The sequence below is a fragment of the Mixophyes fleayi genome, chromosome 5, assembly GCF_038048845.1.
Source record: "Mixophyes fleayi isolate aMixFle1 chromosome 5, aMixFle1.hap1, whole genome shotgun sequence".
In the NCBI taxonomy this organism is placed as follows: domain Eukaryota; kingdom Metazoa; phylum Chordata; class Amphibia; order Anura; family Limnodynastidae; genus Mixophyes; species Mixophyes fleayi.
The window spans coordinates 28,287,018-28,313,983 of NC_134406.1; the positions used below are offsets into that span (position 1 = coordinate 28,287,018).

The window sequence follows — 26,966 nt, forward strand, 5'->3', positions numbered from 1 at the left end:
GTTTTCAAAGAGCATCTAAAGATTTGAAGGTTGTAGGAAAGTCTGATTGAGCGTGGTAGGGAATTCCATAAGTGGGGAGCAGCACGGGAGAAGTCTTGTAGGCGAGAGTGAGAGGTGGTTACCAGAGATGAGACAAGGTGAAGGTCAGAGGTAGATCTAAGAGGGCGGGAGAGAGATTATTTTGATATGAGATTTTAGATGTATGCAGGGGTAGTGTTGCTGAGGGCTTTGTAGGTAATGGTGAGTAATTTGAATTTGTTTCTGGCGGACACAGGGAGCCAGTGAAGGGATTTGCAAAGTGGTGCAGCAGATGTGGAGCGGTGAGAGTGGAAAGAGTATTGCAGCAGCATTTAGGATGGATTTAAGTGTGGATATATGGGTCAAGACTGGAGATGATGAGATAAAAGTTTTGGTAGCATGTTGAGTAAGAAAAGAGTGTATTCTGGCAATGTTTTTAAAGTGGAATCGACAGGACTGCAAGAGAGTCTGGATATGAGGAATAAAGTAAAGGGTGGCAGTGGGCTTGGGAGACTGAGGAAATTGTGGTGTTATTGACAGTGAGCGAGATTTGAGGGCAGGTGATGACTCTGGCAGGAGGGAGGATAATAATCTCTGTTTTGGACATGTTGAGCTATAGGTAGCATTGGGACATCCATGTGTAGATAGGAGAAAGACAGTTGGTTACACGAGATAGTAGAGAAGGAGAGAGGTCAGGGAAAGAGATATATATTTGGGCGTCATCAGTGTAGAGGTGGTATTGGTGGTCGAATGAGCGAATTAGTGCCCCAAGAGTAGAGGTGTACAATGAAAAATGTAAAGGGCCAAGAACAGAGCCTCTGTGAGTGGAGGGGAGGATGTGCCAGAGGTAGAAACACTAAAGGAGCTGTTCGATAGGTAAGAAGTGAACCAGGAAAGAACTGTGTCACGAAGGCCAATGGAATGAAGGGTGTGTAGGAGAAGAGGGTGATCAACAGTATCAAAAACAGCAGAAAGGTCCAGTTGAATGAGTATGGAGAAATCAGAGAGAATTAGATTTTGCAGTAAGTAGATCATTGGCTACTTTTGTGAGAGCAGTTTCAGTAGAATGTTTGGGGAAGAAGCCTGATTGCAGAGAGTCGAGAATGGAATGAGAGGAGAGAAAGTTAGACAGATATATGTATACTAATTGCTCAAGTAGTTTGGAGGAAAAGGAGAGGAGATAAATAGGCCAGTAGCTGGAGAGAGAGACTGGATCGAGAGATGGTTTCTTTAGAATAGGTGAGATGAGCACATGTTTAAAGAAGGGTGGAAATGTTCCAGTGGAGAGAGACAGGTTGAAGAGGTGAGTTAGAGGTGGGCATGCAGGGGAGGAGGGGAAGCGGAGAAGTTGGGAGGGAATAGGGTTGAGGGGACAGGTTGTAGGGTGAGATGATAAAATAAGTACAGAGACTTCGTCTTCAGTTACTGGAGAGAATTAAGTAACAGTGAATTTGGGAGTGTGGGTAAAGGTGGGTAGAGTGAGTGGAATGAGTGGAATTTGGCATGAGTAAATATCTTCTCAAATGGTGTCAATTTTGTCTTTGAAATAGGTGGCAAAATCAGGGGCAGTGAGGGAGGAATGAGGAGGAGGTGCAGGTGGCCAGAGAAGTGAGTTGAAGTTGGCAAAGGGTTAGAAGAATGGGTGGATATTCAAGATTTGAAGAATGTTTGTTTGGGAATTGAAAGCACAGTGCTGTAAGATGAAAGGATGAATTTATAGTGGTCGTTATAGTAGATTGTTGGAGACTATATGTAGTAGCTGGAGCTGTCTAGGGCTCAAGTGAGTGTTTTGTTATAAAAATAGTCAGCCTAATTAGGACAGGACAATGTAGTAATTGCAGAAAATAGTTGTTTTAGTCAAAATGAGAAGTGGATTTGGTTAAGAGTACTTAGGTTTTGTTGTGTATTTAGGTGCAGGGGGAAGGGCATGAGGTAAGGTGAGACTGAAGGAAAGGAGGTTGTGGTCAGAGAGTAGGAAGGTTAAGTTGGAGAACTTAGAGATGGAGCAGTAAATGGAGAAGACAAGGTGAATGGAGTGCCCGTCACAGTGGGTGGGAGATAAGGTAATTGGGAGAGACCAATAGAAGAATTAAGTGAAAGACGTTTAGTGGCAGAAGAGACAGTGGAATTATCAATGGAAATGTTGAAATCGCCTAGTATGAGTGTAGGCAGGTCAAAGGATAGGAAATAAATAAGCCAGGACACAAAGTTATTAAGGAATTTGGAAACTGGACCTGGGGGGTGATAAATGACAGCAGCACGAAGGTGGAGATGATAAAATAGAAGGATTGCGTGGATTTCAAAGGAAGAGAATGAGAGGGAGGTTTCAGAGGGTATGAGTTGAAAGGTACAGTTTGGAGAGAGTAAATTGCCTACTCCACCACCTTGTCTGTTTCCAGGTCTGGGGGTATGGCTGAGGAAGAGTCCCCCATAGGAGAGAGCTGCAGAGGATGTAATGTCAGAGGAGGTGAGCCAGGTTTCTGTAATGGCAAGGAGGTTTGAAGGATTTAGAAATGAATAGATCATGGATGGATGCAAGTTTGTTACAAACAGATCTGGCATTCATAGTGCACCGGAGAAGCTAAGAGAGGGTAGTGAAGATATGTGGATAAGGTTGGCGGGATTGGAGGTATGGGATGGATGGAAAGGTTTGGGGTGGAGCAAGGAGCGTGAGCAGATAATGGGGATTGTACGGGGCCAAAGGTTAGGCGAGATATCACCAGCAGCTATGAGAAGGAGCAGGGTGAGAAAGAGAACATGCAAGGAGGATTTGTGGGTGTGAGGTTTATTTCTGTTTATGTAGGCTAGTGAGTGTGATGGGTGCAAGAGACAAAACAGTTCATGTATATAGACTAGTGAGGAGGGAAGTAGTGAAGGGGATATCATTATCGGGGAGGGAGGAATAGGATGATGGAGAAAGTAGAGGAGTTTGGAGAGAGGTATGGTGACATTAAATTGGCGAGACTGTAAATTGAGTAGGTGCATGATGGAGAGATGTGAATGAATGTGTATTAGCTAGGATAGGTAATGAGAGAGTAGAAAGGAACAATTGATCCAAACTGTGTGGGGCAACGGAAGAGGTGTTAGATACTTTACCGCCCCCTGGCTGTGATTAATGGAGTAGGCAGTTTCTGCTGCTCTGACACGACGAGGTCCAGGAGGATGCTGACAGTTGGGTGCAGAAGGTCCAGCAGTCAAACAAAGATGGTAACAGCAAACACAATTGAGCTCAGTGAGTAGCTGAAGAGATGAAACAGCAATGACAGTTGAGTTCTGTGGGTCCCACTGCTGGACAGAGATGGTATTACTGTAGATCCTATAACAGCCTTGCTTTTCGGTAAGAAGTCGATCCTCCTATACAGAAGTTTCTTCACAATGGGGTTCGTCCCTCTAGCACCCTGGTCAATGTGGGTCACTTTTGGCTAATTCTAGTTCTGGTAGCAGTTCTCGCAGGCTTTGATTGTCTTGTCTCTGTTGGCTAGCCTAAAAAAGTTTTGCATATTTAATTGCCTCTATTGTCATGTTTGATGTGTCATTCTGTGCATGTAGCGGTATGTGCAGAATGTTATTGTTTGGCATGTGGTTTTTAACCATTTTGTGTCATGGCACTAAACAAACGATCAATTAATGCTGGTCAGGTGCCTTAAATTTGTGTGAAGAGGTTTGCCTCTGAGAGTGATATAGTGTATATGTCTGTACATTCATGCTTAGATGGTGAGGCATATCTGTTTACTTGCAACTGTATGGATCTCTGGTGAGGCCATTGGCATCCCTAGCAGAGTAAGTGTTATAAAGGACAATATCTACTCTGTCCAGTGTTTGTTCTCTGGTGTGTTTGCAATGGTCTTCTGAGATGATTCAGCTACTGATGTTCTGACTGTCTTGTTGTTCTGAATTCAAGGATTGCAGTTTGAGACTCATTTCCTAATTCTTGTACAGTAAATCTAAGCTGGTTTACTGTATACAACTCACAGCCTTGATGTAGGTCACTTTCATAGTAGATATGTTTGAAAGTTCTGACCTTGAATTTTCTGATGAACATCTGCAAGAGCTGAAGTGTTGGGACCCAACTTCAAGTAGGTGGTCTAGTCAACGTTATAAGGCTATCATGCTTATTGCTTATAAGGCTATCATGTCCCTGATCAATGTCCATCGGACGACCATGTTCCTTCAGGCCTTCTTCAACATTTTTCTTGCTTAGAAATGTGAACTATTTACCTGACAGCAATTGGTAGTTCCTTTAACTAAATCTGAGCGCAAAGACTCCATAGAAAATCCTTTGTGGTGGCAGAAAACGTGGATTCATTGATAAGTGACTAAGGTGACTCCAGTCACGACCAGCTGTTTCAGATTGCTGTATCTGAGGCAGGTTTGGCGTTCGTGATAAGAAGTACTAGAACACGAGGATATGCACTGAAACTGGAGGGGAGTAGGTTCAGAGGAAGATTGAAGAAAATCTATTTCACAGAAAGGGTAGTGGATAAGTGGAATAGCGCCTCATCTGAGGTGGTAGAGGCTAATACAGTAGAGCAATTTAAACATGCGTGGGATAGACATGAGAATATCCTTACAAAGAACTAAGGCTCAAATAGGGTTTGAGGTTACCATACGTTAAAAAAAAGGGCAGACTAGATGGGCCAAGTAATTCTTATCTGCCGTCAAATTCTTTGTTTCTAATATGTGAGAAATCTGGGGAGGAGGTATTTATTTTTCCAGGACTTGCCGGTGTTTGCGTCACAGGCTCTGAATGTAACTAATCTTTTCTCAATGTTATTCTTTTATAATACTTTGCTTTCTGCTGCCCCGTTTCAATGGTAAAAAAATGTACTCTGGTTTCATTGATTGAGATATGTCCTTAAGAGTAAAACTGATTCTATAACGGTGGTTTATAAACCCAGAAGTATTTGGATGTGCAATACATAATTTTTGCTTTTGATCAGAATGCACATACATACATACTTACATACATACATACATACTTACATACATACATACATACATATATACATACATACATACATACATACATACATACCTACATACATACATACATACATATATACATACATACATACATACATACATACATACCTACATACATACATACATACATACATACCTACATACCTACATACATACATACATACATGCATACATACATATATACATACATACATACATACATACATACATACAATATTTACTGGATATTCTCCACCTCTCTGCTGGTTAGGTTTTATCACCAGTTTACGTTTCTGGTACTGTAGTATATCCTTCATCACTGTACTAAAACTCATTGATGAAGTTTCTCTAGGTGGAGGTGAGCTAGCAAGTTTTATTCCAAACAGGAAATTCCCTAAAGTTTCTCTGTTTTTCTGTAGAGACGTTGACTGACAGACGGATCGCCAGTCACTGACCATGCAGAAGAGCAACAGATAAAATAATGTACAATCATAACACTTATCGTTTATATCTATTCAGAACATTTCAATCTTTTGAAATAGTGTAGTAACGACCTTCTAAATACTGATTATTTGCATAGTGACAACCAGAATGAGCGCGTAAAACACTAGTTGCCATATATTAAGCAGATTAAGATCATTCCACATATTTGCATCCCCTGCAGAGCAACGTTTCAATTTATCATAATGTTTGTATTGTCTGGTACTTTGTAAGAATATGTTTCTGTTGTTGCTTTTCTGTTTTGTCTTTAGTTTGTCAGTGAACATATAACAACAACCTCCTTTCATGAGCTACTGTATTTATGAGTAGGCTTATTAACTTTATATACAGTATATTGTTATCTCTGTATTTATCTAAATGAGTTATTTTTCTAATAGGAAATGTGCTTGTAAGATAATGTTGGGTCTAATTCATCCTTATGTAAATGTAGCATAGAACAACCCTGGTAAAATAGGAAATGAACGTAAAATTTCATGGCAGTTTTTTCCATAGTAATCCAGTGCCTTCTCTTAAGGTCTTAAAATAATGGTAACAGGAACAGAAAAAGCGATAACAAATACATTAGTATCATTTTGGAAATCAAGACAATGACATAGGCTAGCTTAAACAAACTGTACATTCCCAAATATTAATAAAAGTCACTACTCTCAGGACAGACTTCTGAGAAAGTCATTTACATGGCAGTCTATTGAGTTGGTCCTATACCCACTGGGTAAATACAGCTGGCGTGGAGGCAATATTTTCACTTGTAGATAGACTGTTTCTTCCTTGTTGGGGCTCATCATTGCAAGGTAGGGTCTCCTGCATAGCATATAGAGCACTATAAAGCCTCACCGGAACAGCCTTCATTCCCAGATATCACTGTATTCAGAACAACTAATTGGCAAATCATCACGTCATAGTATGCTTTTTGATTTAAATATCCAATAGGAAAATAATCAGGCTCTACATACCAATTATTTTTTGTTTCGGTGAAGTTTTATGTTTTTATGAATGACAATGCCTAATTTCTGCTTTGAGATACCTTTCTTATTAAAATCATGTTGCAATATTCCTTTCCACAGAAATATACACTTTAAAAGGAAATGCTAATGGTCAACCATGTGTGTTCCCCTTCAAGTATGACTCCAAATGGTATGCGGACTGTACAATTGCAGGGAGATCAGATGGAAGACTTTGGTGCTCTACAACTGCAGAATATGACAAGGACAAGTTATATGGATTCTGCCCATCTAAATGTAAGTGTTACAATTATTTGTGCTGATGTTGTATTGTCAGACCACAGACTTGATGTAATTTACAAACATGCTTGGAAAATTCAAGCCTCATTTCAAATGCCTTACTTGCGACAGAAGACCAAGGGGTATATTTACTAAACTGCGGGTTTGAAAAAGTGGAGATGTTGCCTATAGCAACCAATCAGATTCTAGCTGTCATTTTGTAGAATGTACTAAATAAATGTTAACTAGAATCTGATTGGTTGCTATAGGCAACATCTCCACTTTTTCAAACCCGCAGTTTAGTAAATCTAGCCCCAAGTCTCTACATCCACATCCTCCGCACCAAGCAGATGTGTCCTGCTTGGGACATTTTTAGAAACCTCACTTACAAGATGTTTTCCTATACCTTTTTTTTTTTTTTAAACTTAGGGCTAAAGTGTGCCCACAATGAGGCAAACTGAGGCAGCTGGCTCAGGCAGCAAGATTTTGGGGTATAGGAGTTTTTTTTTAAAAAAATGCCAATTTTGGTGTTGGAAGAGTCTAACTTGGTGATATTTATCCAATAATGCTTAAAAATAACAACATTTGTATTTGTAAGGGCACACCAATTATTTGCAAATGTTTAATATTGTGAGTATATGGAATGAGAAGGGTTTCCTAAGTCAGCAGAATGGCTAGCACACCCCTGCTGAGAACTGCACGCATCAACTTTGGCAAAATTGTGGAAAAATGAGACACGATAGGATAGGAGAGGAAGCAGTGGGACAGCAGGTTGGGTGAACAGGAGTACAGTTACGGCATTCACCTATGTGTTGTAAAGATTTGTGTGAGCTACAAACACAGTGGTCCTCCACCTAGTAAGGCTAGTAAATAGGTAATACTTGTTGTTTTTGCTCCAGGTTCGGAGGGGTTAGGGTTAGGGTTAGGGTTAGGCTGGTGTGGTAGGTGTTTGTCCTAGGTCTCTAGTCCAGGTCTGGTAGGATCTAATGAGCGATGTACTGGTGACTAATTCCCGGGTTCCTTTTGTTGTGGGTTAATGGACTGAGGAAAGATGTGTGTATAATTCATAAATCAAATAAACTGTGTATATGTTGGGCAGGAAATGTGCTATCCCATGAGAGAGGAAAGAGCTCAAATGTAACAGGTATAAATAGGATACTATTAATGTAAAGAAGCTGTAATACTAATAGAATGAGAAAATATGTCGGAGGACTGTCAAAATAGAAAGGGGTGGGAGGTGGTTGTCGACAGTGGAATAGTATAGAAAATGTATTATCAGAGCAATCAGTGTTATTGTATCAGAGTGAGGGTTGGGAAATGATGAGATATAGGAATGGGAGTAAAACTAGATAATGAGTGTATTAAATGTGAGGTATAGAAGAAGGTGATATGGCTAATATCTGAGAGTGGGTGGGGGAGATATGTGATTGGATATATGGGAGAAAGTAATAGGTGATCGTGATAGCATAGCTAGGTGTAAAAGCAAAAACCGGGAGTTGAAATAAATGCAATAATGGGATAAAAAAGTAATATAATGTGAACGGTTACATTAATAATGGAAATAAATGATTAATAGTGAATAAGGAATAAAATACATATAAACTGTTTAAAGGAAATCCTGGTGTTTGATTGTGTTTGGAGATGATTTGCAGCATTCCTATAAAACGGCAATTATTGTTTACATTATTGCTCCCAGTTATTTTTCCTGTTACATATACATCTAGCTATTATCTCTCACCCTATCACAATCACCTAGTACCTTCACCCATACATCCAATTGTGTATCTCCCTACACTTTAGCCATATCATCTTGTTTTACTGACATTCTTACATTCCATTATATCACCACCCACACTCTGATCCAACAACACAGGTTACTCTGCTAATACATTTTTCTACATTATTTCTTTGCCCACAACCACCTCCCAGCCCTTTCTATTTTGACAGCCTTCCAACATATTATCTCATTCTAGTAGTGTCATGGCTTCTGTACTTTCACACTATCCCATTTACACCTTCTACACATTAACCCTTTCCTATACCCCGGGGTAGCACATTTCCTACCCAACTCATACACTGCATAATTCATTTATTTATGATCATGCTACCCGACCTGGACCAGAGAAGCAGGATCAATACCTTCCACACCAGACTCCCTCCGAACCTTGTGGGTGCAAGACATCCAACTGAAGGAAGCCTTGTGAACACACGCAGAATTTCACTCCGGTGCTCCACTTCAACAACAAACCGGTTGACTAGAGTGAAGAGAGAGATCTTTAAGCACAATCTCACTTTTTTATGAATGGTCCATTCCATTACTCTGATCTACACCCATATTGTGACCACTTCAGAAAATAACATTTATCAGTCATTTTTTATTAAGTTTGGCACAGGATGAATTTCTAAAATGTTATGTTGATTGATATATGTTTGTATATTGACAAAAAGAGGCGATATCTCAGTGGCTTTCAGTCTACAATAACACCCTTCCTGTTAGTCCAGCCTTTGGGTTGATATTGTCACTAGCAACTGGTGGCACAATGCTACATAGGTTAGATGAGCAACAGATCAGACAGAACGGAACCAGAATGAGCAGGCAAAATTACCACAAGCCGAGGTCAGGGTTGTGAAGAACAATACGACACAGAATCAAGCTCTTATGTCATGTATACCGCTGGACCTTAGGCTGGAGTCCCATTGCCTTATTATAATCTGCTACGAAATGTAATCTTTAGTGTAACTGTAAGGTTATCTGAAGCCTAGAAGAAGAAATATATTAACACTTTACTTGTACTTCTAATGCCTTTGTTCGGACAATGCAGATGTATTGAATACTTCAGTGTATTGAATAGTTTCTTACAAACAATTTAGTTGAGCATGTCCTAATACTGTTTATTTTTTTACTTTTTGCTGTTTGTAGTGCTATAGTGTAAAATATAGTAATGAAAGTAGTGAAATAAAATGTTGCAGTGATATAAAAATCATTGTATTCCTTTAATGATGTCTTTACTCTTAACAAAGTATAAGTATAACTGTAATAGAAAGGAAAATTATTTTTTGGGGAGGGGGGTGTTGGCACTTGCATTATGATACATTGTTATTTTAGGCAAAGACAAGGTACATTACCAGCATAACATCAAACATCTGCTCTGGTCGTTAACCTTCGATAATGTTTCTGTCAACAAAAGGTCCAGGTCACTCTCTCTTTGGTGTTTCCTTTTTGTCAGCACATTTTCTGTTTGTAACAATCTTTCTGGTAAATCTTTATTACACTAGAGACAAAATGTGGGTTGACTTCTGAATCTGAACAATTGGATGTCACATGTCCACATGTGAGTTAATTGTGCTAATCTACCTACCGTCATTAGACATTTATTTCATTGAAATATAAATAGTTTTGTTTATCATAACACTTTAATATATTCAAGTAAATGTACACACGAATTATAGAATATATGCAGGGGCGCACGCAGGGGGGGTTTCTGGTTCTCCAGAAACCCCTCCCCTCCACGAAGGTGGGGGCTAAATAGTGCTCCAATATAGCGGTACTGTACTGTACAGCAGCCACGGCGCTGTCAAAGAAGCGTCTGTGGCGGTGCTGTATTGTATTTTTTTTTTTCGGGGGGAAGTACGCTTAAAAATCCTGCGTGCGCCCCTGAAATGGGCTAAGCAACTGGAACTCATGTTCTGAAATTGTGTCTCAGGAGTACTCAGCCTAAAACGCAAGACAAACATCTGTGTAATATAATAAATGTAATAAAAACTGCAAACAAGAAACTGTGAATGGGTTAGAAATAACCACTTCTCTTTAGTTAGAGCCTTGAATTTTAGGTAATTCCCAATCCCTGGGCATTGGCAAGTGCAATATTTTGTATAGGGTATTTTTCTGCAATGTGTAACTTGTAATAAGGGATATTTCTTTGTAATCTATTGCTGGTAATGTGGAAATAACTTCTATTATGTTACTAGCTAATGGAATTTATTACCTACTAATGGATGGTTATCTCTATAGTTATCCCTGGCACTGGGACTCTCTGTACAGTATGTCTGGCAATGGGGGGTATATACCTGCAATATATGGCTGATAATGAATGGTTATAGCTGCAATATATTGCTGCCAGTGGGTGTATCGCTGTACAGTGTATGACTGACAACAGGGGATTTCTTTGAGCGATGTAGAGCTAGCAATTGTAGGTGTTATTGGTACAATATGTAGCTATCAACAGGTTTAATGCAATCTACACACAATAAAGGATAAATCCTAATATTCCTACCCTAGGAATATAATCATCCTCTAATTAGTGTGTGCAGATGCCAAGACTCTCGCTGTGTAAATAGGGCTTTAATAAGAGGAGATTGTTTGAGTACTGTGTGTACCTAGTGCAGTCTGACTCTCTATTTTATCATCAACATCATCATCTATTTATTTATTTATTTATATAGCGTCACTGATTCTGCAGCGCTGCACAGAGAACTCATTCACATCAGTCCCTGCCCCATTGGAGCTTACAATCTAAATCCCCTAACATACACAGAGAGAGACTAAGGGCAATTTAATAGCAGCCAATTAACCTACCAGTATGTTTTTGGAGTGTGGGAGGAAACCGGAGCACCCGAAGGAAACCCACACAAACACGGGGAGAACATACAAACTCTGCACAGATAAGGCCATGGTTGGGGATCGAACCCATGACCCCAGCGCTGTGAGGCAAAAGTGCTAACCAGATGAACGTAGGCAGTGTACAGTATGGACGCGCTAATGCAGATGCTGCTGATTCAAGCCCTGGGTTTTTTCTTGAGTACGGGTTTTGTGTTTTTAGCTGTATCATTTATACCAGCTACAGTGCAGGTATAAGTGCTCACTGATACTGATGACTGTCACAGCATAGTCTTTGTATTATAATCTACACATATGCGTGCCACTAGCTAGAAAAGAAAATGTGTATGCAAGGAAGATTGGCTATATAAATGCATTGTGTGTACAGCACACATTTGCAATCCTGATTAATGTATTTAATGGTAAAAAAAATTACCAAAAATATCTATTTTTTTAAAACTCCTATTTATATTAATGATTATAGTATTATGAGTTAGTAATTTCTTTTATAATTGTTATTAATTTTAGTTGCATGCGTTCTGTTGGCTAACCTGTGACACTGCAGGTGTTGTGAAACTGCACATCCCAGCATGCTTTGCCAATATATAGCAGCTTATTGCTGGAAGGGTATGCTGGGACTTGTAGTTTCACAATACAACAATTCCAAAACCATAAATATGCATGTAGAAAACATTACAAATAAAATATGTAGTCCCAACAGCTTGAAATGGTTTAAAGTCATAAAAACATAACAAAGCTTCAATAAGATATATACTCTATTGTATTTGATATGTTTTTAAAAAGATGATAATACCCTTCTCTCCCGGAATGTTCAGGAGTCAGTTGAATTAGTGGGAGATCTTCCTAACTCCTCAGAGATCAGGCAAAAATAGAGATGGATAAATAATTCTAATTGTAATACTCATGTCAGAGAAATATAGTAGTTTATATTATTTATACAGTCTGACTATTTATTATCTTGCTTCTCTATTCTCTATTGTACCTCTCTCGAAAGCAAAGATGCCTCTAATGTGGATCAATTTGCAATATGCAGGCACATTACATCCAAATAAAGAAAAAACATATTTTGTGCATCATTAGGCTATGCTGCTTGGTGGGAAAAATCCGCCTTTAAATGTTGTCTTTTAAATCTAACTCAAGGGCCTAAAAGATAGTATTGCTACCTGTGCCAAGTGCTACTCCTGGAAGACATCTCAGGCTTAGGAAGATTAATATGTGGCTAAGAAGTTGGTGTAGGAAGTGGGATTTCTGGTGTACCCTCTCGTCATAGTAAGCTCTACAGTAGGGGCAGGCTGCCTCTTAGTGGGGAGGGTGCAGCTTTGCTGGGAGTGGTGGTTAATGTTTTAGATGGCTGGAGGAGATTGGAGATTTTAGACTAGGAACTGGAAGTGTCTTATTCAAGGGAAATTGGGTACCGAGTAGGGGAAAGGTTAGAAGAGGGGATAAGGAGGTGCATAAAATACAAAGTGGCAATAAATATGTCAAAAGGATGTTAACAAATGCTATGGGTCTTCCAAACTAAAACTAGAATTAATGATGTTGGAAAACAATGGCATAGTGGATAATGCTGGGTGGACCTCAGTGAATTTGGTGTTTAGCTAAAATAAATGAGTTTATCGATACATAAAAATGACTTTTCCAATGGGAGGATATAAGTGAAGATTATGTCTGCATATATAGATGGACATAGAGAGAAAATACTGATTGAGGGTTGTTATAAACCTCCTAGCATAAATTGTTGTAAATTAAAAGGGCAACAAAGATAAATGCGATCCTCCTGCATTTATAATCTACAAACAGAGATGGGATGACGGATGGAGTTGAAACAGCGGTCTAACAAGGAGCCATTATTGTCTGCATCAAGGACATGCTAGAGCGCCCCCTCCCCAGGCACATTTTAGCCTGGAGGGCAAGACTTGACTTAGCAGGTTATTGGGAACATTTTAAAGGGAAAAAAAAGCGGGTGGCCCAGTGACCCGGCCCAAGGTAACCCACCATGGGACCGGTCCAGAGGGCAGATGCCCCCCAGCCTAGCCTGCCCCTGCCCCTCCTCTCCAGTATTAAAGCATACTGACAGTTTGTGGCCGTGCAGCGATGGCGGGTGTTCCAAGCATGCAGAGGAAGCATAGTCAATGTACAGGGGGGACATGTGCAGCTGCAGGATCTCTGGATGAATGCCCATCAAACACACACCTTAAAGAGGCCCTTATAAAAGTCATTAGATCATCTTGAAAATGGTATACAGTTTTGGACACACTGTAATAAAGACGTACAGTAGGATTTGTTTAAGTCTCCTTAGAGGGGACCTAATTGATGTGCAAAAAATATCTCTGGTCAATACAAATATCTGTAGAAAACATTTTTTCATAGCAAGAACCATACAGAGAATAAGTTGTCATCAGTTGTGCATAGAAGATTAATTGACATCTCCAAAATAAAGTCACCATTCTGAGGCAATTTTGCCTCCAAATAGAAATAGTTAGAAAAAGAACCTTATAGGTGTGTACAGAGCTTTGCCCATTCATTTCAGTGGCCCAATATTTTAAATGGGGTTTAGCACACATACTGGAAACCCCATTGAAATTAATAGGTTACACAATTGAAGTTCAGGTTGAAAATAAACAGACAAACAAATAAAAGAAAAATTATCTCTTCCACTGGTGAAAACACCCAAACTGGTGAAATCAAGAACAAGGCTTGTACCTCTATGTGGACGGCTATAAAAGCAGTGTGCCGCTTCTCTCATGGACCACTAGCCTTCACATGTGGGGACTGGGACAAAAGTTAGGTTCCTTGGTGTATCAACTTTGAGCACCACCTGAGGGGCTCTGGAACTTTGGTTCTGCACCAGCCATTCACAAGCGGTTTCCCACTCTGAACTTGTGATTGGCTGTTGGTGAGTGTAGACCTGGGGACTCCTGGCTTTGATTCTTCATCAATGTGGGCAGCACGGTGGCTTAGTGGTTAGCACTTCTGCCTCACAGCACTGGGGTAATGAGTTCAATTCCCGACCATGGTCTTGTCTGTGTTGAGTTTCTATGTTCTCCGCATGTTTGCGTGGGTTTACTCGGGGTACTCTAGTTTCCTCCTACACTTCAAAAACATACTAGTAGGTTAATTGGCTGCTATCAAATTGACCCTAGTCTCTCTCTCTCTCTCTATCTCTGTGGGTGTGTGTGTATATTATAGAATTTAGACTGTAAGCTCCAATGGAGCAGGGACTGATGTTAATGAGTTCTCTGTACAGTGCTGCAGAATTAGTGGTGCTATATAAATAAATGGTGATGATGATGATGATGATGATGAATAGAGACTAATTAAATCTTTGGTGTGGTATACAGCCATAGAGCTCCATGCACAACCCCATTGAAATTACTGGGAAAAGCTCCAATATTAAGGAAACAAATCCCTTTTATTTCAAATTGACCAAAATTGATCAAAATCACCACAATTCACTTGATTTTGAAAGTAAAATTGCTGTATGGTGGATTAATGAGTTGGGACACTGAATTAGCATTTTTTTAGGTGGGCAATTTATGTCAATTTTAATTTTTTTAAGACTAATTATAATTTTTTTTTTAGTAAATATTATATTAATTTCTCACACCATCCATGTGTGTTATCTTCACTTAAAAATTCTGACAGATAAATTAGACAAGCATAATAGGTGGTTATCTTCTTTGGTAAAACAAATAAACATGCACATATTCCAAAAATATCTACGTATAAAAGAGATGACTTTCGCATTCTGTTGAAATGATATCTACTTTAAGGGATGCTTTTAATTTTAAGGAGGAAGTGACCTGAGGGTCTGAGCTGAGCGTTATATAAACCAGTTAGAAAGCGAGTTGCTTCCTTTTTCCTGTTCTCCTGATAGCACACTTTGCCATCCAGATTGCATGGGAGGAAAAGGATCAACGCTAAACAATAGGCAGCACAAAAGAAATCATTTCACATGTCAAAAAGTCCTCATGAGTTTCCTTTTCTTCCATTGACAATTATCAGATAGTTGGTGGTCACTTGGCTCTCGAGGGCCTTATCTTCAAAATAATCTGTGATGGCAGCAATATAGCCACAGATGTGTCTTTTACCAAAAACAAACGACATTACCAAAATGTTACTACTTAAGAGGAGTGAGTTAAACAGTGTTAGGATTTTTAACCCACATTTTGTTCTATTATTTAATTTTACATTTGTGCAATTGCTACATTTGCGATTTTTTTTTTTGTAATTAAACTGTACGTTTTTTGGGATATGTCTTATATATTTTTTATGTATTTTCAATCATTTTCACTTATTGTAAATCCCTTTGCATGGATTGATTTTGTTTATCCATTTACTGATATTCTTTGCATGCATTTGGGTCTCTTATGACATCATCATCATCTATTTATATAGCGCCACTAATTCCGCAGCGCTGTACAGAGAACTGATTCACATCCGTCCCTGCCCCATTGGAGCTTACAATCTAAATCTCCTAACACACACACAGGGCCTGATTAAGGGTTCTGGCCGCCCTAGGCTAATACGGCCGCAGCGCCCCCCCCCCCCCCCCCCCTCCTCCGAATATATAGGTGTATAGGAACACTCCTGAATATGAATGTTCAGGTGTATTCTCCAGCATTCAAATTTAGACAGATTGTGCCATTGTCTCTTACCTGTCCTTGCTCTTCTCTCTTGCAACTTTGTTATCCTCTCGCTGGCTTCTGGAAAGTTGGCGTCCTTTTTTGAAAATGCAGAAATGTATTATAATGCAAACCCTGAATGATTAGGCCCTTTAGTTAAAACAAAACACTCCATTATGGCCAGCTAAAAGTATCCCATTTTACAGGCATATATAAGCAATATCTGAATATTTGTTGTCAATCAAATACAAACCTCTACCAACCCCATCTCACTAATATTTAGTATTCTAGTGATTGCTGAGACCACCCATGTGACCACCACACAATCATGAGATTCTGCCCCCCAAAGCTGCTCTATTTTTTAAAAAATCCCTGCAGCCATTTTCCTTAACCACAACCCCCCCCACAGCCATTTTCCTTAACCCCTGCTGCAGCCATTTTCTTTACCTCCCACCCTGCATCCATCCCCCTTGCAGCTATTTTCCTTACCTCCACTCTGCTAGCTAGCTACCCCCCCCGTCACATCAAAACTTCCCCAGTCACATATATCAGCCCCCCTCCTCTGCCCTCCTTCATACATATCAACCTCTCTACCTCCCTATAGATTTTCATGGCAGCCCCCCCCCCTCCCACCCTATAGATTTGTATGACAGTCCCCCTCTCCCTCCCTATACATATGCATGACAGTCCCCCCTCTCCCTCCCTATAGATATGCAGGGTAGTCCCCCCCCTCCCTATAGATATGCAGGGTAGTTACCCCCCCCCTCTCTATAGATATGCAGTGTAGTTCCCCCCCTCCCTATAGATATGCAGGGTAGTTCCCCCCTCCCTATAGATATGCAGGGTAGTTTCCCCCCCCCTTCCTATAGATATGCAGGGCAGTTCCCCCTCCCTATAGATATGCAGGGCAGTTCCCCCCCTCCCTATAGATATGCAGGGCAGTTCCCCCCCTCCCTGTAGATATGCAGGGCAGTTCCCCCCCTCCCTATAGATATACAGGGCAGTTCCCCCCCTCCCTATAGATATGCAGGGCAGTTTCCCCCCCTCCCTATAGATATGCAGGGCAGTTCCCCCCCCTCCCTATAGATATGCAGGGCAGTTCCCCCCCCTCCCTATAGATATGCAGGGCAGTTCCCCCCCCCTCCCTATAGATATGCAGGGCAGTTCCCCCCCCTCCCTATAGATATGCAGGGCAGTTCCCCCCCCTCCCTATAGATATGCAGGGCAGTTCCCCCCTTCACTTACCTGTAGTTGTGCCAGCGTCGCTCCTCTCCTCAGATCAGCAGATAGGAAGTGAAGACGTCCTGCTTCCTGTCTGCTGCACAGCAACAGGCAGCCTGGCGATTGGCTGTGTGTTGCTAACCACTGACCACCAATGCTTTTGATCGTCGAGCCCTCCACCCCCCCACGGCGACCCCCCCCCCCCCCCGCGGCGACCCCCCTCCCCCACCCCGAAAAAAAATATGAATGAAGGAAAAAAAAAAAAATTAAAAAAAAAAAAAAAAATTAAAAAAATGTAAATTTTTTTTTTAAAAAAATAAAAAATACCCACAGTGCCGCGCCCCCTGGGACCCAGCGCCCCAGGCTGCAGCCTGGTCAGCCTAGTGGTTGATCAGGCCCTGCATACACACACACAGACTGAGGGCAATTTGATAGCAGCCAAATAACCTACCAGTATGTTTTTGGAGTGTCGGAGTAAACCAGAGTACCCGGAGGAAACCCACGCAAACACGGGGGGAACATACAAACTCCACACAGATGAGGCAATGGCTGGGAATCGAACTCATGACCGTAGTGCTGTGAGACAGAAGTGCTAACCACTGAGCCACCGTGCTTCCACGACATTGGATGATCCATCATTATCTGTCCCACTCCTGCACACAGTCTCCTTATTATAAAGATAGACCGCTCTGTCCAATTTAGTCACCTGCCTGTGTGACTACATTGGACAATCCTCTCCATAAACATGAACGCAATGATCGCGGTAACTAATGTCTGAAGCAAGGCCCAGGGAGCAGAGCCTCCATCTCCCAGGTGGTATAAATTATTAAACATTTACCTGTATGAAAAAAAACCAACATAATCTTTCCTAAGATCGTACACATGAACATTGAATGTCACTTGTTAAAAGTGACGACACAATTTTGTGCTTTTTCTTTGCTTTTAACAGAGCATTCCAAGCATGTTCTCAAAGCTTCCCTACAGCATAGTGTACTATGTACATAATGAGTGCTCTCATAGAACTCCAGTGTAGCGTACTAAGCATTAGCGCCGCAGATAACAATGGAATTGACACAGATCGGAATCAAATGCTTGTCGTAAAGTAGGCGCATACAGATCCATTCACTTTCATGATTTGTTGGACTATCAGCAATAAAGAGCAATTACCTGGATTTATTAATGTGTGTTGAACGAATGCACTTGTGTATGAACCCTTAAATGTGTAAGCATATAATGTCATATATCCATTAGCTTTACGTCAGACACTCACCTCCATATTATGTTTTGTAAAGTGATCTGTTTCAGACTTTAACTCTCTAAACTAATTAGTGGCGCTATATAAATAAATGATGATGATGATGATGATGATGATGATGACGTTTGGATGAAGCTGCTGCCACCATGGAGACAAAGATCTTGGAAAGAAGAACTGAGATGACACTGATATTATAACATCTGTAATGCTTAATCTAACATCTGTCAATGTCATAGTAAAATCTGTTTTCTTTCACCAGCTATCGCTAACTATTGGTGGACAACAGATTCTGTCACTGGTGTCAACTATCAGATTAATACGGATTCAGCCATTACCTGGTACCAAGCAAGGAGAAGCTGCCAGCAACAGGACGCCGAGTTACTAAGTATAACTGAGCTACACGAACAATCGTACATCTCAGGTGAGACTTGGGAGGGAGCAGAATGGGTGATTATAAGCGTTATACAACTACTGACACATTCTACAAATACAATAAAAGTCATGTGTGATACATGAAGTGTCTGACAAACAGAGGCCCAATTAAGTGTGCTCATCCCCTATATATAGTGGAGGGAACAAATTTGTGAGTTAGGCTAATATTTATCATACAGCAATCTATCATTTTACTAAGAACCATAAACCTCACTGAGGCATGAGGCACTGCGAAAATGCTTGTGAATATTGGTTCAGCTCACAAAATGGTGGCCTGCGCTGTTTGTGATTGGTACTCCTTCATATTAGTAGATTCTGGCAATAGCATATGACTAGCATAGCGTACCTCCCAATATTTGGCTAAACGGTATTTGGATAGGGGGCAGGGCCATGTCATTATGGGGGAGTAGCCACATCATGATAGTGGTGTGGTCACACCCATGGATGTATTTAGTGCTTTTGAAGTGCTAGGTTGCCCAGCTGCTCTCTCCTCCTTTCCCCTCCAATCACCTTAATTGCTGGCGCACTGTGGCACCTCAAGGCAATAAACATTGTCTTTTCACCACCATGCAGAGCAGCAGTGAGCGGTCATCTTCTCACCCGCAGGACAAAGCTGTCCTGATCGGGATTGCGGAACAGAGCCCTCAAATCAGGACTGCCCCACCTAAATTCATCATCATCATCATCATCAACATTTATTTATTTAGCGCCAGCAGATTCCGTAGCGCTTTACAATTGGGAACCAGTGGCAGATCCAGGGGGGGGGGGGGGTATTCAAGTTCAATACAATCCAGAACCATACAGAAGACAAGGGGTCATCAACCGAAAATGGAAGAAAGAAGGTTTCACAATCGACATGCAGTGGCGGATCCAGGGGGGGGGGGCGATCGCCCCCCCCAGCAGTGTTTTAAACACAATCAGAGCAGCGGGGCAGCACACTGTCACTGCCGAGCGGACCTGCACATACTGTGCAGCCGCCGGCAGCCTTAGAAATTAGAAAGGGGCGGGGCCTAGATCGCCCTCCCTAAAATCGCCCGGGGTATAGCAAAAGTCTGGATCCGCTCCTGTTGGGAACAAACATTAATAAGACAATACTGGGTAATACATACAGACAGAGAGGTAAGAGAACCCTGCTCGCAAGCTTACAATCTATAGGACAATGGGAGTTAGAAACACAAGGGCATGTGCTACATCATATTGCACAATGGACCAGCTAGAATGCAAAGGTAAAAGTATTGAGTGGGCTGTGTGTGTGGCAATGTTGGTCAGAGGGTTGTTGCCTTGTGTTAGCTGTGTAGAGGATGGTAATAGGGTAATCTAGTGAGGTTAAGAGGGTGGTTGGGGAATAATATAAGCTTGTCTGAAGAGGTGGGTTTTCAGAGAACGCTTGAAAGTTTGAAGACTAGAAAGTCTTATTGTGCAAGGGAGGGAATTCCACAAAGTGGGTGCAGCCCGGAAAAAATCCTGTAACCGAGAATGTGAGAATGTGATGAGAGTGGAGGAGAGAGACGCAGATCTTGTGCAGAACGGAGGTGTCGAGTTGGGAGATATTTTGAAACAAGTGAGGAAATGTATGTCGGTGCAATTTTGTTGATGGCCTTGTATGTTAGTAGAAGAATTTTATATTGAATTCGTTGAAATACAGGCAGCTAATGTAGAGATTGACAGAGTGGCTCAGCAGAGGAATAATGGGTTGCAAGGAAAATCAATCTAGCCATTAGGATGGTTAGGAGGTATGACATAGGCAGTATCCAGGAGTGTGTGTTATAACATACTATGAAAAATATTAAAAAGAAAGGTAAATCTTAGCTGTGTTTTATCTATGTCAATTTAATTACGTTTCACATATCATCCTATTGAATAGCTTTAACCTATTATAAACTCACACCTATATTATTTATGACATGTCCAGACTAGCAAAGTGAATTTGTCCTGGTATTTTTTTTTAATGTTGGTAAATGTTGGGTTGCTTTATTAATGGTTATTTACTAACAGTGTAAAAAGTGAAAATTGCTAAATTGAGTAATTTGCTTTTATTGTCTAACCAAATTAATAAAAGCTAATTTGATATAGGTTGCTATGGTTACTACAGATTGGCACTTTTGCACTTTGTTAGTAAAAAAAATGCACTTTCTAACCAATACCATTCAATACCCAGAATGCTGTCTGTCACAGATGAGTCTCGATAAGGCTCAAATAGCCTCATATAAGCAGAACAATGGTTCTGCAATACAGATTTGCTTCTATGCACAGGGCACAAGAAACACGAAAATCAAAACTTGATACCGTCTTGATTTACACATAGCTACCCAAAATTAATTGGCATAGACTGGGGCATAATTAGACATTTGTGGAGCACAGAGTAAAATTTTGTAAGGGCCCCCATATGCCTGAAGAAGACACTTTCTCTATTGATTAGTGATTGGCTGCTGTTATAGTATAGTCACCAATAGGAAGCAGCCTACACTATTAACCAATCTCAGGCTTCCTTTGGGTTACTATGACAGCAGCCAGGGCCTGATCTCTAGAGGGAGCTTCAGTAAGCTGGAGGATGTGAGAAATTGTCTGCAGCCCCACTTCGCCTTCATGGGACTTTGACAGGGACGCAGGCTCAGCAAGCTGTGGGACCGTAACAGCTGCACCCCCTGCTACTACTGTTACACTTTTTTTGATTTTGCGTGGTAATAACTTGCTTTTTAATTGCTGTGAACCATATAAAAACAATGATTTTCTAAAAAAAAAGCATTTCAGTCTGCCCAAGAACACAAAATTTGGATGAACACTTGGCATAACCTATGGTAGCTAACTCAAATCTAAAGTCTTAATACCCCAGAGCTCCAAAGTCTTTCATCAAAATATTTACATTTGTACATGCACAATAATTTCACTATTTCCAATTGCACAATCTAGGTAGCTGAGGGGCATTAATTGAAAAGGTCACTGCTTTTGGAAAGAGGGACAGCAAATCTATTATTACAGAAAGTGAAGATGATAGAAAATGATTTTTGATTCACTTTCCATAATAATTGATACCACCAAACATCATATGGCACTGAGGAGTATCAGAGGTGTAAATAACATTATGATATGTGCAAAAAAAACAAAATAAGAAACTCAGAAACTAATCCCCCCTCCCTACGTCTTTCCAAGGGGCCAGAAAAAACTGATATAAAATATCGGAGTTGAAAATATGGGAGAAATTGACCATGTTATATTATTTAATTTTCATAATCAATTTGCTACAGTAGGCAAATTTCCTATACATTTTATGAAAAATCATATGTGTACAGTAAAATTAAAATGTTAACTTGGGGTGAAAAAAATCAAACTTGTCCTTCTCTGAGCAAAGATATACATACAGTCCTGTCTACTACATGTACAGTGTTTTGTGACTCTTGCAGGATTAAAACACATTTTGTTGTGCTGCATTGAACATTTCCAGTAATACACAACAAAAAAAAGAATGTTAGTAAGACGAAAGTATAAAATGTTGTACTGTGTGGGTAATTTTATGGGTGAAAATCTCAGGAACATTTCAAATAAAGGTAGGAAAATAAACCCATAACAAGGCATTAGGGGTAAAGGGACTATAAATTACATGTTACTCCAGACATCGTCATCATCATCATCACCATTTATTTATATAGCGCCACTAAATTCCCTAACACACACAGAAAGACAGACTAGGGTCAATTTGTTAGCAGCCAATTAACCTACCAGTATGTTTTTGGAGTGTGGGAGGAAACCAGAGCACCCGGAGGAAACCCACGCAAACACGGGGAGAACATACAAACTCCACACAGATAAGGCCATGGTCGGGAATTGAACTCATGACCCGGGGCTGTGAGGCAGAAGTGCTAACCACTTAGCCACCGTGCTGCCCCAAAGATTATTACAGTTACTATATATTTAAACACACATAACAGTAAATTATATTGGCCTACATTCTATATTATCCATTACATGTTATATACTTTACTTCCATAGGATTGACCAATAGCCTCTCAACAGCCCTATGGGTTGGACTCAATAGTCTGGACTTTAATGCAGGCTGGCGCTGGAGCAATGGAAGTCCATTTAGATATCTCAACTGGGTTCCAGGTGAATATTTACGTTTCCTTTTTTGCAATGTTAATAAAAGATACAATTAATAAAAGAGACAATTAATAAAATGAATAAAAGAGACAATTATTGTAGTAATCTAGTCTGTCTGCCTTAAATAAATAAATGTGTTTTATAAGGGAATCCATGCAGTAATAAAACACGCTTAGATAAGACGATTATTTCATATAAAACACTTTTTAATAATGTATTCTTCACTTTTTATTCTAAATAAACATAAGTGTTGTTTCCTTTAGGAAATCCATCAACTGAACCTGGGAAAAACTGTGTGGTGCTAAACCCTGGAAAAAACGCCAGGTGGGAAAGCAGGGAGTGCGGTCAAAAGTTGGGATACATTTGTAAAAAAGGCAACAGTTCCTCCTCTTTCATCCCAGCAGGTAGGAAACAAATGAATTATGTCTGTATGCAGAAACATTTGATTAAACATATTATTATTATTATTATTATTATTAACTGTTATTTATATAATGCCAACATATTATACAGCAATGTGTAGAGAATGTTTAATCATTCATATATGATTGGCTGTTAGCCAGTGTGTGGGGATAACACTGTGCATCATGGGTAAAACTTACTCCCCGTTTTACAGAGGAACGGACACTATTACAAGTGTCTCATTCATGAGCGATGAGATAACGTCTGCAATGTATAGGCCTCTGTGACACTGTCCTCCCCTGGTTTTCCTCTTACCTCCCCAACCACTCCTTTTTGGACTCCACAGACGAAATCCACCTCAACCCTGTACCCTTATCTGTCGGCGTTACCCAAGGATACCTTCTTGGACCCTGATCTTCTCCCTGTACAGCTTCTCCCTTTGAGTCCTCACCAGCTCCTTTGGGCTCGAGTATCATCTGTACACTGATGGCCAAATCTATCAATCCTCCTAAGATCTCTTCCCTTCCCTCATCTCTCATGCTTCCGGCTCTCTCTCGGCCATCTCATCTTGGATGTTCCAGCGCTTCTAAATTTAATATTTCTAAGACTGGAATCATTGTCTTCCCCTCTCCAGGGCTCTGTCACTCCCCCTCTCTCTTTCTGTTACTAACATTGCCCTCTTGCTGTCTCTCAAGTCCACTGCTTAGGGGTTATCCTCGACTCCTCCCTCTCCTTCAAACCTCACATTCAGTCCCTCTCCAAGTCCTGCTGCTTCTATCTCTGGAATATATCCAAGATCCGGCCCTATCTCACCATGGAAGCCACCAAAACACTTATTCACTAACTTGTAATCTCTCGCCTGATTACTGTAACCTCTTCCTCTCTGGCCTAGCCAACTCCCGCCTGGTCTCTCTTCTGCTTATCCTCAATGCTGCTGCCTGCCTTATATTTCTCTACCGCCACACTACAAGTCAATACATTAACTCCCCGTTACCTACAGCTCTCAACCAATCCCCCCTACATCTCCAACCTCATCTCTACCCACACTCCTTCCAGCCCCCTCTGCTCTGCCAACGACCGCTCTCTCACATCACACTGATTACCCCTTCCCACTCCCGCCTCCAGGACTTTGCCCAGGCTTCTCCTCAACTGTGGAACAATCACCGCACCCATCAGATTAGCCTCTGCTCTCCAAGACTTGAAGTGTGCCCTTAAAACCCATTTGTTTATTCAAGCCCATCAGCCCTCCTCCTAACACCTCCACTTGGTGCTACAATATTTGTGTCTTCCCCTTCCCTTTAAGATGTAGGCTCTCACGAGCAGGGCCCTCTTTTCTCATGTCCTCCTTCTTCGATTGCATCACTTCTGAAGCCCAGACCTACTTCACGTTGGACATTAACATCACTCTCACTGTGCCATAAATAACGTGATCTGCATTGCCAAGCAATCTGTGTTTAATCTGTTAATAAGTAGATGTTTAGTCATTGTATAATTATGTGGTTTTTTTTTATTATGTATTATATGTTACTGTAAATGTCTTGTACGGTGCTGCTGGCCTTTTGTGGTGCCCTATAAATAAAATATAATAATAATAATGTACTGTACATGGTACCCTCCTGTGTTGGGGAAGTAAAATTATGTAGAACCTCTTTCAGAGTATGAACTTAGGTCATACTTGCCTACTCTCCCGGAATTCCTGTGAGGTTCCTGAATTTCGGGGAGTCCTCCTGGACTCCCGGAAGAGTGGGCAAACCACCCGCATTCACCAAAATTCACGGTATTGAATGGTGGGGGCGGGTCTTAATAACACAATTAAGCCCCGCCCCCACTATTCAATGCCGTGATTTTCGTCATTTTATAGTAGGGGCGGGGCTATGGTGACCCTCATATCTCCTGTCACATGACTTCTCCCCTGGATCTCTCGGGGGAATTTTTTTTGAAAGTTGCCATGTAGGACTTAGGTGTGTATGAGGCTTGAGTGATTTTGGTGCAACCATGCTGCTAATGTTTCTTCAACAATTGACTGAAATAAGACAGTAAGGGCATACTTGCCAACTCTCCCGGAATGTCCGGGAGACTCACGAATTTTGGTGGGTCTCACGGACTCCCGGGAGAGTGTGGTAATCTCCCGCATCTGCCCACTGAATTAGGGCCAAAATGCAGCGATTCTCTGGGAATCGCAGCATTTGGCCCCGCCCCCACTGCAAAATTACGCGTTTTACGTCATTACATCATGCGCGCCTCGGCCAGGGAGGCTCCCGGACACCATCTCCAAAAAGTTGGTAAGTGTGAGTAAGGGTCAGCTTTCAACTCGACTGCAAAGTGCAGAAGATGTAGCAAATTTCAGAAAAACATATTATTTACATAGGAGTTGTCATACATGTTCTTATATTTTGTCACAGGGAATAATGACCCTATATCTTGCCCGCCAACCTGGATATCCTATGCTGGTAACTGTTACTCTTTACATAAAGAGACTAAGATTTGGAAAGAAGCAATGTTATCATGTAGGAAGGAAGAAGGGGATCTTGCAAGTTTGCACAATATTGAAGAAGCAAGTTTTGTTACCTCGCAGTTTGAGTTTGGTAAGTAGCACTAAACTAACAGCTATATATTAATTATCATTAATGCATTCAACATGTTTTATTCTAAGAATATTTTTTTTTTTAAAGATTTTGTTCTGTTACTGCAATCCCGAGAACAGGCATCATGGCAGTACAAGTACCACTGTGATGCTTGATAAATAGCTTTCCCCATGCAAAGGAGACAGTAACCCCCTAGATATGTAAGGTGATAACATGCCTTATCGCTGGCCCTTTCATAAATAGACCCCATATGAAACAGGGCAGGCAAGAGTTCACTAGTGCCATCTGGTGGACGGTAAGAGCAGATACTTCCATACTGTCCTCTGACATTGAAACGATCACACCAAGTTTTTCAAAGGTCATGAAAACAATTTGAATCTCACTTCACTTTGCTATTGTTTAGTCTAGATCACAAAAATAATTTAACTGTTTATCATCTGTTTTCTAGAACATATAGAATATGTTTGGCTGGGATTAAACGACCTGAAGGTGCAGCTATTTTTTGAATGGAGTGACGGTTCCCCAGTGACGTATACGGTGTGGCAGAGAGGAGAACCATCTCACCTCGATAACAGACAAGAGGATTGTGTTGCATTATACACTAAGGTGGAGCACTGTCTAATCATACCTCATTAACATTCTGCACTGAATATACAGCTTTGTACAAAACAAATAGTTTGATATTTCTTAATTATCCTTGTGTTTTATCATATATAAAGGACTTTTTTGGCCATTCCTCACTATAACCCCCACAATATACATGATTTTTATGGTGGGAATACAAATTTTCCAAGCTGAGAACAAATGTCACTTGGGGATTCGGGGAAATATCTGCAGTGCCAAGTGTGACCACTGGGAGCCAAACCACTTTAACAGCGCTTACTGCTTATCTTGCAGCCATTTGTAGGATGTATTTAAACTATTTTAAGGCACGATAATTATAGACAATAAACCCAATGACAATAAATAACAGTAAATATATGGTTTCACTGAGCAGTATACAATTATACTGTGAGTCACAAGTCAATGTAA

The 26,966-nt window shown here is 40.7% G+C and overlaps 1 protein-coding gene across 1 annotated transcript in view; it reads left to right on the plus strand.

The window, feature by feature from the left end:
- Positions 1-26,966, plus strand: part of MRC1 (mannose receptor C-type 1) — a 96,999-nt gene that overhangs the window by 8,654 nt on the left and 61,379 nt on the right. The window contains exons 3-8 of the mRNA XM_075211918.1: positions 6,546-6,719; positions 18,680-18,841; positions 22,840-22,953; positions 23,211-23,351; positions 25,752-25,934; positions 26,383-26,540. Of these exons, the coding sequence (XP_075068019.1) occupies positions 6,546-6,719; positions 18,680-18,841; positions 22,840-22,953; positions 23,211-23,351; positions 25,752-25,934; positions 26,383-26,540 (932 nt within the window). The remainder of the gene's footprint in view (positions 1-6,545; positions 6,720-18,679; positions 18,842-22,839; positions 22,954-23,210; positions 23,352-25,751; positions 25,935-26,382; positions 26,541-26,966) is intronic.